General features: G+C 38.8%; 1 protein-coding gene across 1 annotated transcript; it reads right to left on the minus strand.

Moving 5' to 3' along the window:
- Positions 1-6,615: 6,615 nt before the first annotated feature.
- LOC146471878 (DNA damage-regulated autophagy modulator protein 1-like) lies at positions 6,616-12,976 on the minus strand. Its single transcript, XM_085120848.1, has 2 exons — positions 12,156-12,976; positions 6,616-8,039 (listed from the first exon to the last, which is right to left on the minus strand). The coding sequence occupies exons 1-2, from the start codon at positions 12,516-12,518 to the stop codon at positions 7,587-7,589; spliced, it is 816 nt and encodes a 271-aa protein (XP_084976974.1). The 5' UTR covers positions 12,519-12,976; the 3' UTR covers positions 6,616-7,586.
- Positions 12,977-14,583: the final 1,607 nt, after the last annotated feature.

Below are 14,583 nucleotides of genomic sequence, written 5' to 3' on the forward strand. Positions count from 1 at the left end.
TGTGTGCTTGGGGTTGTGTTGGTGGCAAACTTTAGAATCCCATTGGATTATGAGGCAAGTTTAGTCGAATGCCAATCATACTTACGCGTAGTGATGATATAGTATCGCCAGTAATATCTGTCGGTATGGCTTCTCCGATTGTGAATTTTAGTTAAACTAACACTGCTTAATGACGTTGTGCAACAGTTAATATGTCTGCCCTCGTAGCTTAGTCGGTAGAACAACAGAAGATCAAATCCGGAGGTCGTGTGTTCGATTCCGTCGTTTCCACATGTGATCTCCAGTTACCCTACTTGGGCTAACGCTCAGTGGGAAATTCAAGGGTTCACATAGCACTACAACATACACTACAGAGTTAATTCTCTGATCTATCATTTGTGCCCTCGTGATGGTCAACTTTAAAATCGTTTCCAAATTTCACAATGAAATGATTATTACACGATATCACTTGACACTAATAGCATTTTCTTGCAAATAACTGCCTTATTTACAAATGATTTTAACGCGTTCCAATTTATCCTCCACTGTGAAAATACAAGCATAAAATGAAAGTTCAAAATAACCGATCTATTCCTAAATGGGAGGCACTCGATCAGGTTTTATTTCGCGGATTTGGTTTCAATGTTGGCAGTAAAACCTAAACCTTTTAGTGCTATTTAACCTCGAGTTTTTGATTTTTAAATTCAGTGTCTACCCAAAAGCTGGAATTCTTTTCATGAATGTAGGCGAGAGTGGTTTCTATAGAAATAAGCATAATTTTTATAACAAACACTCTTCAAGTGTAAAAGCTCGTAGCTGCAGACTGTACATTTTAGTAAACGAATTATCATTGAAATTGAGTTATGTGCCAAAAACCTTTCCGACTACCTTCAGCAGAATTAGCTTGGAATAAGTTATTCCAAATATTCTTTCTACAGGAACACAGAGCCATTGGGGATGTACACGGAGCGGGATCCACAATCGTGTATGTCAGCGGAGTATTGTACTACTGGTTCCAGACCCTTATCAGCTACCACACGGTCAAAGTGGGCCTCGACACCAAATACATGTTTGTCTTCCGGTTAGCTGTGTCCTGTGTTTTGACCCTCACTGGGGTCGGGTTCCCTTTCTTGACATGGTTTTCGTATACAGAGTTCAGTGACAGCAACAATTCCATCAAAGTGGCAACATGGAAGGCAGAGGAAAATGGGTATAGTCTTCACGTGATAAATAGTGCGGTGGAATGGATCGCCTCCTTAAGTTTTGCGATTTATGCTGCGTCCTTTTATAAGGATTTTAAAACTTTCTCCCTTGAGGTTTACTGTGTTCAAAGCAATGAATTGAAAGTGGAAAAGCATGAAGATTGTTCGAAGATAAAACGAAGCAATGACGAGTATGGCGAATAAGACAAAATCTGTTTTAACACTCTCGATCTCTCTTCTTTAAACAAACGTGTATTTGTTTAGTACGTCACAAACAATTTTACAAAATTTAGCAGAGTAGTTTATTATAGTTTTTCTTAGGGTAATTGATATAGTTTCATTAATCTGTTTCATGTAATTTAAAAATGGACTTGTGATTAGGTGGATTCATGATAACAAAATAAAACGTTGCATTGACCAGAGTAACGTTTTATTTGTTATCGTGTTTCGTGTAGTGTTCGTTTTCTTTCACACGGCTCATAGGAAGACCATTTGTTTTTAATGATAGTGATGTCGTGTTTAAATATAAAATATAATAAACATGATGATGATGATGCCATGTATTTGCTTCGACTCTGATTGGTTCATTCAGTTGTTTAGATCTGTTGTGATTGGGATATTCGCCAGTTTTGAAATTAAAGTCGTTCCAATGCGATGAAAAGACCGCCAGATTGAAAATTTTAAGATGGTAGAGCGTTTTCCTTTCCTAACAGACGAGAATGTCGAAAACCGCCTTTTTTATAATGTCTTTTACTGGGAAACAAAAGAGCAAACTGTAGTCAGTTTTTTTTAGCTGTAAGTGTATATTTTGGCTTATTCCTAGAAATTCTAAAACTTCAATGTTCAGTTTAAAAAGTACGTTAAGAATTAGTTTTATTTTACTCTATTCTATTCACTGCTTACTGAAGCCTTAATATTTATTCGCTTTTTTGTGTTACATTTTTGCTTCATAAAAACTGAGTTCTTAGTATTTTTGGTAATTAACTTTTCAAGTAGAGAAAACAACAACTTTAGAAACTTATCTTTAAAAAAAATATTGCTTCTTTTGGAAGGTGTTTTCAGCTGCGAAAATGGGATATAGCCGATCTGTAATAAAGGTTTGTTTTGGGCTCAGTCTTGCTCACTCACACCTCGAAGCTGAATATCTCATAATTAATGATTAGTTTAACGAACCTCATGCCTTAAAATCCAACTTCGCTCGCACACTTTAACACCTCTAGGTTCTTTGTTGCCAACTCAATCACTTTCAGTTAAGTTTTATTCTTCTTTCCAGCCTTAAACTAAACTACGTTTTGACAGAATCTTAGTAAAATTATTTGGTTACTTTCAAACTAGCGACCTGGATTTCTGTGTTGGAATTCAACCTTTCAGATATCTTATGTTTTCCAAATTTTTGCACGAACAAAGAAACCTTACCTAAATTAAAATCTTATTCTTTTAGTTTTCCGACTCATGGCAACTGAAGACATCTACTTTTCGCATAACAATAATGTTTATCTTTAAGAAAAAACAATTAACTTTAACGTTCAACATAATAGAGCGGCTTTGTAAACCATAGTCAGTAGTGGATGACATGATCCTGAGCTTTGAGAAGAACAACTCTTTAGGCAAATAAAGCAAGTTTGGACACCTATCCTTGTCGACTCTGCGTCACTAAAATCTGTCCCTTAACATAGCGATTTCTCCAAAATACATAGGAAAAACTTCAAAAATTGGCCACTTTTTTCAAGTTTGCAATCCATGTTGCCATAGGCTGTCTGGTTGTGTTTGAAAATGACTTTTTCAGAGATTAATACAAAAGTAAAAATAGTAGAACAAAATTATATATTTAAACTGACAGGGTAAACCTTTTCAGTGGAAGCACTGTGATCAACGAGGACGCTACCGAGGCTAGTTTTTGGTTAATTACAAATTTCGGTACACACTGAAAAATAAGTAAACAAAAAACGTGTAGATAATACTCTACCTAAAAGTGACATTTTCAGTGCTGCTATACAATTCTAAAGGTCTGGCTAAACTGGGAAACATTGTTGCGGAAACACTGTTGCGGAGGCAAATGTTTCCCAGTTTAGCCGCGCGGGAAACATATGTTGCGGAAACAAATTTTGCTGCTCGGAAACAAGAAAATGTTTTTGCCTCAGGTCAAAAACATTTTTGCTACCCGGACACAAATTTTGCTTTCGAAACATATGTTTCCCAGTTTAGCCACCGTGAAAGCAATGGTGACTAGTTTCCAGTGCTGCTCATTAAAATGTTTCCTAGCAACAAAGTTAGTTTATTATTATGCACATGCGTTCCGAAACAATGTTTCCTCGTTTAGCCATCCGGGCAGCAAAAAGTTTTGTTTTCTTCCCGCTAGTTTAGCCACCTCGGAAACATAACAAGAAACAATGTTTCCGCAACAATGTTTCCTAGTTTAGCCAGGCCTTAATTGTCACTTTCCCACTAATGAACATTCCAATGAGGAAAACATTTCGAACGTTCATTGATGTCATATTTCAAATTTTGGTGTCAATTAACAGGAGAATGATATGTTATCCAAGTTTAATAATGTTTTGTAGATCTCGAACACCTTGCCAAAAAAAGCAAAGCAAAAGAAAGGAACATATAGACGGAAAAACTTTTAACTTGGTTTCTGTGGTGACACCAAATTTAAATCGGCTAAAAAATGGACGCCCCTACGCGAAATATTTATTCCTGGAGAATACAAAGAAAAACAAACAGAAAAAAATACCCCTTGCTGAAGAAGGAGCAGCAACAAAATGGTACTAGTCAGAAATTTCATTTCCCTAACGTGTAATATAGTTAGGCATAATTTAATTTCATAACACCTTTTAAAAGTACCTAACTATAGGCTAATGAAATTTGTTGTAACATTTCGGCTTCACAAAGGTTCCAAATGTCGACATGGCGAAGTTTTCGCGCACAGTTCACGTTCTACCTTTACTGTGGCCTCTTTTGACTTGTGTTACAATCTTAACTCCATATATCATAGCAGTATCAATGGACCATGTGTACCCGTTTTTACCAAGCATTAGTAAAACAGCATCCTTTCAGCCCGAGGGATCCATCTTTGGTTTTCTGATGGCGATTGTAGCGTTCTTCGGCTTAATGGCTTCAACTCGACGGAATTCGAGGTGATTGCGAGCAAAATACTTCACGGAGGGTGAAGTTTTTCAACAAGGTTTCTTTGCCATTTGGCCTTTCCTGTTTCGTGGGTGCTGTGATAGTGGCGAATTTTCGATCTGGTGAGGTATGTCAATTAATTTTTTCTAGATCACTAGTGAGATGAAACCACGTGAATTTCCTTTATGTGAGAATGTTTGACGAACAATCCGTCTGATTACCCGTTCCATGAGACGGAATTGAGGACGAATGTAAAACGTCTGAGACGGATAATCTGTCTTCTGTGAGTTTCCAGTTTCAGGCACTAGAACAAATGATTCGTCAGAGAAGTTATCTATCTCTGGACGGATGAGCCGTCTTTAGTAAACGTTATATTCAAATAGCGATTGGGTTATCGGTGTTAATACACGTTTTTAATATCAGTGCAATGAGAAACCTAACTGAAAAGTTGCCGTCAAGTCAGAATCCCTTAGAATAAAGTTTTTCGTTGAAGTTTACTGTGTTGAAAACGATGAAAAGGAAACTGTCAAGAACACAGAGTACTCACCGATAAAACAAAGCGAAAACATTGAATATTAATGAGATGATTTTCATTTAAGGCATCTACGGCAGAGAGGGAACACGACTGAAGTTCACCCAGTGATGAATTTTTCACTGGTTCTTACCACTCTTATATAACTATATTGTTAATTTTTCAGGGTTTTGAGGGGGAAGGGGAGGGATGGAGGACTAACTTATCAGTAAAGAATGGCCGTTTTTATACTATTGACGAAATATCTTCCGTTATTCGTCTTGAACGCTAGCCCAAAACAGATTGAGATGGCGGGTAGTTTCCATGGACCTATGTTCCACTGGGAGTAGCAGAGAATAAGTGAGTAAGTCACTCGTCTTGAACGACGCACAACGGAAAATAGTTCGCCAAGACGGATAATGCGTCTTGTGCCCGCGTCTTCATACTAGAGACGAATAACCAGACGAACAACAAATGTTTGCCCAAGTTTGTCCAGACGGATAATGTGTCCTCTAGTATAAAAACAGCCATTCTTTATAAGCTAGCCCTCCATCCCTCCCCTTCCCCCTCAAAACTCTGAAAAATTAACAATATAGTTATCAAGAGTGGTAAGAATCGATGAAAAATTCATCACTGGGTGAACTTCAGTCGTGTTCCCTCTCTGCCGTAGATGCCTTAAATGAAAATCACCTCATTAATATTCAATGTTTTCGCTTTGTTTTATCGGTGAGTACTCTGTGTTCTTGACAGTTTCCCTTTCATCGTTTTCAACACAGCAAACTTCAACCGAAAACTTTTGAAACTCTTTGTTAAACGACACAGCGCACATCGACAAACTCAGGCAAGCGATCCATTCTCCGGGCGCTGTTTAAGGTGGCCGAACACAGTTTGCGCGCGCTTTACAGATTCTGTTAGTGATACTATTAAGCACGCGCTAGGGTTGTGGTACGTAAATACGGCGGTCGATAAAGTGATCCCTCAATTTCACATGAAATGGATAATAAAGGTAAGTTTTGATCCTAAATAACTAAGTTTCTTGTTTCTGGACTCTTTTTCTTTTCTTTCCGAGCAAAAAAGTCATTCACCGAGACCTTTTGCATGCTTTTCAACTTTGCCATGAAACCCAATTAAAGCCACGCATGCGCATTTGACCAAAAAATTGCGACTGGTTGTTTTCGTGGAAATGAACTGTTTTCTAAGGAACCGCTCATTAGAATTTCGTAAAATTTGGCATGAAAATAGTTCCCTAAGAGCGTAAATTGCCTACAAAGAGAAACCTAAATCTAACAGAGGGTATCTTCACAAAACATTAAAATGCAAAATCAATATTTACAGGAGATCTGTCTGTTAAAATTACATGAAAATAGTGCAACTGTGTCAGTGCTTTGTGAGTTTATCTGGATACAAAAAATGGAAAAAATCTAATGAGTACATTTTCTAAAAATAAAGGAAACCTACAATATATGGACGTTTAATAGTTCGCTGCGCTGCCATGGAAACGGTACTTAGCTCGACAAGACGTACAAAAATCCATTCTTTCTTAGTTAGTCTTACACCATACCAATTTTGGGCGCCCAGAAGTACATAGTTTCCAAATAACGTCTTCTAACACCTGTACACTAAAAAACTGTATTCGGCCACCTTAATCACGTGAAAAGTATAACCACCATTGTTTGGCTTCCAGTGTTCAACGCACTTCATCGCCAGTCAACATCGTGTATGAAAACCATTTAAAGAAGGGATACCCCACCCCTGAGAAGTTCATGAGACAACACACAGCTAAGCGGAAGACAAACATGCATTTGGTATTAAGGCCAACTTTAATCGTTTGGTAGCTTATAGGGGTCTGGAACCAGTATTAAACTAGGCTGCTACAAAAACTTCATTAGATAACGGAAATGGTTTAACTCAGTAACTCCCGGTGATTTATATGTGAGTCCTTATGATGTGAAATTGTTAAATCGATACTGTATAGAATATATTTTACGCCGCACAAGGTGATTCTAATTAACTAACATGTGAAACTGTGAAAATTTGAACTCTGATTCAAATGAAAGCTACCAAGCAGTGCTTTCACGTAGTGCCGGCTTGTTTGAATTATTATATATCACTGAAAATTTGTGCGTTGAGAGCTTAGTTTCATGGTAGTTGTGTCACCGTGAATGTAATGACGACTTCAGCCAGTTTTTCCTGCTTTCTGGGGACATCTCACATGAAAAGGTTATCAATATACCTAATATAATCAGAAGTAAATAAGAAATGTTTCCTTCCTTCTTGTTTCGCCAACTTTGGAAAATACGGAATTACTTTGATTAAAAAAATGAAAGCTGAAAGCTGGTTAATGGGGGAATTAAGCATTTAAAACCGTACATTGAGGTACACATGCATTTGCCATAAATTATGGAATGCACCTCCAGAAATGAACTACAGCTTATGTATGATCGTGAGAGAAAAGTGCTTTGAAGTTGAAAAGAAGCTAAGAACACCTAGTAACATTTTGTTATAAAACAGAAAGTAAGCTTCACAGCTTCCGTGTATTTATTGATTCATGATAACTTAAAAGACATCAATTTTTTTGTCTACTCTTACCACTTATTCCTTAACTGAGTCCCCCATCCCTACCCTCTCCTCCCCGCACAAAAAAAACCTAAAATCTTAATAATATAGATACCGAGTGTTTTTAAGGGACAACTGAACAAGGACTTCCAGTATTTTACCACAATGTGAACTATACTCGTGTCCTCTCTGTCCGTTAAATAAGAATTGTCTCATTCATATTCAGGGTCTTCTTTCTGTTTTATCGGCGAGTACTCTCTACTCTTGATAGGTTCCACTTCATCGTTTTCAACACAGCGAACTTCAACGGAAAAGTTTTGAAACTCTTTGTGAAACGACACAGCGTACATCGCTAAACCCAGGACAGTGATCCATTCTTGGGCAGTGTTGATCACGTGAAACGTATAACCGCCATCTTTGGGCTTCCATTTTGCCGTGCCTTCGTCGCCATTGAACATCTTGTAGGAAAACAATTTAAGGAAGGGATATCCCACCCCAGTGAAGGTCATGATACAACAAACAGCTAAGCGGAAGACAAACATGCATTTGGTATTAAGCCCAACTTTGATCGTGTGGTAGCTGATAAAGGTCTGGAACCAGTAATAGAGTACTCCGCTGAAAAGCAGTAATGCACTCCCCGGAAAATGAACTGTTCCGCTATATTTCTAAAGTGAAAAGAATGTGAAAATTCGTTAGAAATGGAAATGATTTAAAATTCACTCCCGGTGAATTCAAATGCAGTAGCCTCAGCCGCAAGAGAAAGCAAATCCTATTGCTGTGATTGGTTACCATGGAGCTACCTCGGCTACTCGGGATTACCTGTTTCCCGTTCATTGTTCGGCATTAAAAGCTAAGCTTGCTAACAATGCAGTTAAATCGTTGTCATCAGGGCAAAAGCCCTTGAAAGGGTCTGTTAACTACTTAAAGAAAATAAAAGAAACGTCGCGGTACAAAGCATTTTTTTTAGGCTACGCTGAATGATCCTCTGTGTCAGTTTCTGGAAAGCTTCTACCTGTTCATTTGCGAGTGAAGTTGAGCAACGAATTAATCAGTTGTCCCGGTTTTGGTGTTTTAAAAGGTAGCGTTGCTAAGGGTGAAGCGAAGTTCAAAAAAATGTTTCAAACATTTTTAGCCGGTTTCACCCTAATTAAGATACACAAATTGATTTCAATGAATGATTTGCCAGTAATCAGAGACTCATGTATGCGCAAAGGATTTTGCGATTGCCAGGGGGCAAACATTGCTAGTCGCTAGAAAGAAACTGTATGGCGTAAAGTTGTTTCTTTGTCAAAAGCAGTGGTTTTGGACAAAGAGTAACGCATTTTTGCAGTGATTTTGTGAGAAGCGGAGGTGACTAATGTTTGTGCGTGGAAATTGTAAGTTTTTGTGTGGTTGATGCGATGAAATCTATCGATAAACACTCTTGCGTAAGGTTGATTGTGAAATCTACTGAATCTACATCAAGTTATTGTATTGAAAAAGTACAAAGTTAGGCTGCTTAGGTGTAAATTTGAGGGGATTGACTCAATAAAGCCTTTTCAGTTGTAATTATGTGTGTCGAGATTGCTTTCTTTTTAGTTACGTACGTGTGTTAAAACTTCATGGCTGCTGAAATTTTACCCAAACAAAGGAGAGAAATTATTGTGCTAGGGTATGGAAATTACCGAATTATTGCGCTGTGGAGGGTTGAAACCAGTGATACTTAACACGGGGAAATCTCCCCTGGCCAGAGCAACGAGAATGCTAACTCAGGATAATTGTCTATTATACAATTAACTGTGTAAACCTCGCGTTTTGATTGGTCTAGAGGAGTGTGTGGTTAGAGTATAGACGCACGATTGACGTCATCGAGTGGTGTGACCAGCGCGTGATCAGAGTCTCGAGTCCAGCGAGAGCGACTGGTCAACAAAGTTTTGCAAACTGTTTTTGCGAGTAGCGGACAAACACAGGCAAATTTTTCCCAGGAAAGGAAAACTGCCCATTAAAAGATTGGACAAAGACCGTTGAGAGTGACCACAACCAGGATAGGAGAACTTTGTTGTGACGTGAAAAGGAAGCAAATATTTGTCGAAATATGTCGCCGATAGAAATCCGGTCAGCTTAATGGCGAGTAATCGATTACAAATCGCAGTGAAGTGACTTACATGCTGTAAAATTTTGGGGTCAGGATTTCCTTCTGGAATAAAGGTCAGTTTTGAAAATATTGTTAGTGAAATTCTTTCGGATTATACTCTAATTTAGAAGGTCGCAATTGCATGTGTGTAGCCCGGGGGGGGGGGGGGGGGGGGGGTACTTGGGTTCAGTTTTGCTGGGTATGTGCCGCTGGCCTCTCAGAGCCCCTGCCCCATTATAGTCTTTTTTTATGGCCAGTTATAGACCCCATCTTAGTCACTTTTTGGGAAAATGTAATTCTCGCGATCCCAACTAAGTCACTTTCTATTTATTTTTTTTTCTTACCCCAAAAATCCGAAAATGTGCGACCCCATTCTAGTAACTCTACTGAAAATGCAACCCCATTCTAGTCAATCCAGTCGTGAAAATGCGACCCTATCTAGCGGCACATCCCCATTAGCCTCTTATAAGGGGGTACCCCCCCCCCCCCCCGGGGGTGTGTAGTAGTCTAAAACTGAGTTTGCTGGAAAGCCTGTTTTGACTCAGCTCAGGCAACGCGATCCTCGCTCACGAAATGTGTTGAAATGTCTTGGTTATTGTATAAAACAAATAGGTTCCATTTTGCCGTGGGCCTGTACTCTGATAACGCACAGAGGACGTCAAAACGTGGTGAGAACATCAGTCACGCGCGTACTTCTTTGTTCTCACCACGTTTTGACGTCATCTGTACGTTATCAGAGTACAGGCCCACGGCAAAATGGAATCTATTTGTTAAATCATTCTGTAGGCGTTCTCAAAACGATATACCCGTGAGGGCAAAACTAAAACACGCACGTGAGCGCGAAGGCTTGTCAACCCTATATTTATACACCTCATACAGCACAGTGATCACCGCCTGGCATAGGGTGTTACAACTGAAAAGGCTTTATTGAGTCAATCCCCTCAAATTAATACCTACGTTTGTATTTTTTCGAGACTATTGGTCACCATTACTTGATGTAGATTCAGTAGATTGCACAATCAACATTTCGCATTTATCGATAGATTTCATCCCAGTTATAACACAAAATCTTACAATTTCCACGCACCAACATTAGTCACCTCCGCTTCTCACAAAATCACGGCGAAAATGCTTTTGACGAAGAAACAACTTTATGCCATACATTTCTTTCTGGCGACTTGCAATGTTTGCCCCTCTGGCAATCTCAGAATCCTGTGCGCATAACATAGGTATCTGATTACTGGCAAATCATTCATTGAAAACGTTCAAACCGATTGCAGAACGAGCTCTCAATTTTCAATTTACTACCTTGCTTTTGCTTGTTGGAATCGATCATCACATCCCTTTTTCGAACTGGTCTGAACACTACAGAGAAATAGTCCTTGTGACACGTAACGGATCGATACCGGAAGCTTAGGGTGTAGCAAAGTTCAGAAAAATGTTAATTTCAAACATTTTTTGTTTCGCCTTTATTAAGCAACACTATGATTTCTGAAAACGCTCAAACCGATCGCAGAACAAGCTCTCAATTTTCAATTTACCGCCTTGCTTGTTGGAATCGATCATCACATCCCTTTTTCGAACTGGTCTCAAGTCTTTCCAGATCTATTTTTCGACAGATTTCTGCATATACGATCAATGTATCTCGTTTCGTTCAATAATCGTTTCCTTTTCAAAAATATTCATTATTTACGCCAGTGCTTCTGAAGTAGTTTAAACGGTTTACTTGTGGGTCGTGTGGTCGCCCTGCATTCAAAAGTTTCGTAACTACGAGTTGGTTATAGGATATTGCGCTGGAACTTTGCAATTATTACTACCTCCTCGATGGAAGCTATGTTTACCGAAAGTCGGTTAGAACGGGAAAATCCTAGAAAACTGTATTTAAAAAGCTTTCGTTCATAACGCAATAAAGATCACTGAGAACTTTAGTTAACTTTCGCTCTACGCTAATGAGTTGTGTTTGACTCGGCTTTTATTCCAAAATAACCTACGAACTCGACTAATCACGAGTTGCTATTTCAAAAGAGTCAGATATTGCCTATGTTATGGTATGTAACCATGTGTTAACTGCTTCGTTAGTTATGGCAGTATGCCATAAGTCAAGACTGTTTTTTACACTCGGTGGTCGCCTTTATCAATTACACTTACGTTTTTAAAGTCAAAAAAAAAAAAAAAAAACTCGGCTGAATAAACGTTCATGTCTACGAGTAATTCACGTGCAACTGAGAATAATTTTCAATTTCTAAGAAATTGATCATGAGTTCCTTTTTAACACTACCGAGAAATAGTCCTTGTGACACACAACTGATCGATCCTGAAACTTAACCGATCGATTAAAACAACACTGATCGAATAAACCACAACCAACGATTAAAACACAACCGATCGGTAAAAACACAACTGATCGATTGGGACATAACCTGACTGATCGAGTACCGAAATTCAAAAGATCAGCCCAGATAGGTAACCTCTCTGACGAATCATTTGTTCTAGTGCCTGAAACTGGAAACTCACAGAAGACAGATTATCCGTCTCAGACGCAAAATTCGTGCTCAATTCCGTCTCATGGAACGGATGATCAGACGGATCGTCCGTCTAACATTCTCATATAAAGGAAATTCACGTGGTTTCATCTCACTAGTGATCTAGAAAAAATTAATTGACATACCTCACCAGATCGAAAATTCGCCACTATCACAACACCCACGAAACAGGAAAGGCCAAATGGCATAGAAACCTTGTTGAAAAACTTCACCCTCCGTGAAGTATTTTGCTCGCAATCACCTCGAATTCCGTCGAGTTGAAGATAACGACAGAATATCGCAATTAGGCCGAAGAACGCCACAATCGCCATCAGAAAACCAAAGATGGATCCCTCGGGTTGAAAGGATGCTGTTTTACTTATGCTTGGTAAAAATGGGTACACATGGTCCATTGATACTGCTATGATATATGGAGTTAAGATTGTAACACAAATCAAAAGAGGCCACAGTAAAGGTAGAGCGTGAACTGTGCGCGAAAACTTCGCCATGTCGACAACAACATTTGGAACCTTTGTGAAGCCGAAATGTCCGCCACAACAAGTTTCATTAGCATATAGTGAGGTACTTTTAATGGGTGTTATGAAATTAAATTAAACTTCGTTATTTCACGTTGGGAAAATGAAATTTCTAACTTGTGCCATTTTGTTGCTGCTCCTTCTTCAGCAAGGGGTACTGTTTTCTGTTTGTTTTTTCTTTGTATTTTCCAGGAATAAATATTTCGCGTAGCGGCCTTCATATTTGTTGTTCAAGTTTGTTGTCACCGCAGAAACCAAGTTAAACGTTAATAATATTTCAAGACCCTTGGAACTTTCGAGAACTAAATATTCAACAAATTTCTTCAGCAAACCAGCGGCGCCTACTGCAGCATGGCGCGTAATTTTAAGTTCTACCTCGACGAAAATTGTGCACCTGTTGACTGGTAACTTGGCAACTTCTCTTCAACCGAAAACCTAATGGGTTTGAAGTTGCAAATTCGCTTGGATGATTCATAAATCTTCATGTCTGCTTATCATGTTTGACATCTTATGGTATTTATTTTTATATCAATCCTTTCTGTTTACTAGCCCTCTAAATAGAGCATTGCCTTTCCTTTCTGTCATTGGCCGTCAGTTTTATACTAAAGGACGCATTATCCGTCTGGACGAAATATTTTCATTTTTGGCCGATTTAAATTTGGTGTCTCTGCAGAAACCAAGTTAAAAGTTAATAACTTTTCACAACTCATTGAATCCTCGTGAACTAAATATTCCAACAAATTTCATTAGCAAACCAGCGGCGCCTACTGCAGCAAGGGGCGTAATTTTAAGTTCTACCTCGACGAAAATTGTGCTCCTGTTGACTGGTAACTTGTCTTCAACCGAAAACCTAGTGGGTTTGAATTTGCAAATTCGCTATGAAAAACTTAAATCTTGATGTCTGCTTATCATGTTTGACACCTTTTGATATTTATTTTTATATCAATCCTTTCTGTCTACCAACCCTCTGACCATCACAATAGCAAATAGAGCATTTGCCTTTCCTTTCTGTTATTGGCCGTTTTTATACTAAAGGACGCATTGTCCGTCTGGGCCCAGTTGCTCGAAGCATGGTTAGCGCTAACCCGGGTTAAATGCCATGACAACCTATAGGTTTTAATGCCTCTTAACCAATGGTTAGCGCTAACCATGCTTCAAGCAACTCAGCCCTGGACGAAATATCTTCCGTTATTCGTCTTGAACGCTAGCCCAAAAGAGATTGAGATGTCGGGTAGTTTCCATGGACCTATGCTCCCTCTGGGAGTAGCAGGGAATAAGTGAGTAAGTCATTCGTCTTGAACGACTCACAACGGAAAATAGTTCGCCCAGACGGATAATGCGTCTTGTGCCCGTCTTTATATTAGAGACAAATAACCAGACGCACAACAAATGTTTGCCCAAGTTTGTCAAGTTTTTTTTTTTCTCTAGACGGATAATGCGTCCCTTAGTATAAAAACGGCCCACAATAACAGAAAGGAAAGGCAATGCTCTATTTGCTATTGTGATGGTCAGAGGGTTAGTAGACAGAAAGGATTGATATAAAAATAAATATCAAAAGGTGTCAAACATGATAAGTAGACATCAAGATTTAAGTTTTTCAGAGTGAATTTGCAGCTTCAAACCAGGTAGGTTTTCGGTTGAAGACAAGTTACCAAGTTACCAGTCAACAGGAGCACAATTTTCGTCGAGGTGGAACTTTAAATTACGCCCCTTGCTGCAGTAGGCGCCGATGGTTTGTCAATGAAATTTGTTGGAATATTTAGTTCTCGAAGGTTTAATGGGTCGTAAAAAGTTATGAACTTTAAACTTGGTTTCTGCGGAGACACCAAATTTAAATCGGCCAAAAATGAACGCCGCTACGTGAAATATTTATTCCTGGAAAATACAAAGAAAAAACAAACAGAAAAAAATACGCCTTGATGAAGAAGGAGCAGCAACAAAATGGCACAAGTTAGAAATTCTATTTCCCCAAAGTGAAATAGCGAGGGATAATATAATTTCATAACACCTTTTAAAAGTGTGATAACAGGTTTTGGGC

Source organism: Pavona decussata, unplaced genomic scaffold (assembly GCF_977016875.1).
Source record: "Pavona decussata unplaced genomic scaffold, jaPavDecu1.1 SCAFFOLD_102, whole genome shotgun sequence".
Classification (NCBI taxonomy): domain Eukaryota; kingdom Metazoa; phylum Cnidaria; class Anthozoa; order Scleractinia; family Agariciidae; genus Pavona; species Pavona decussata.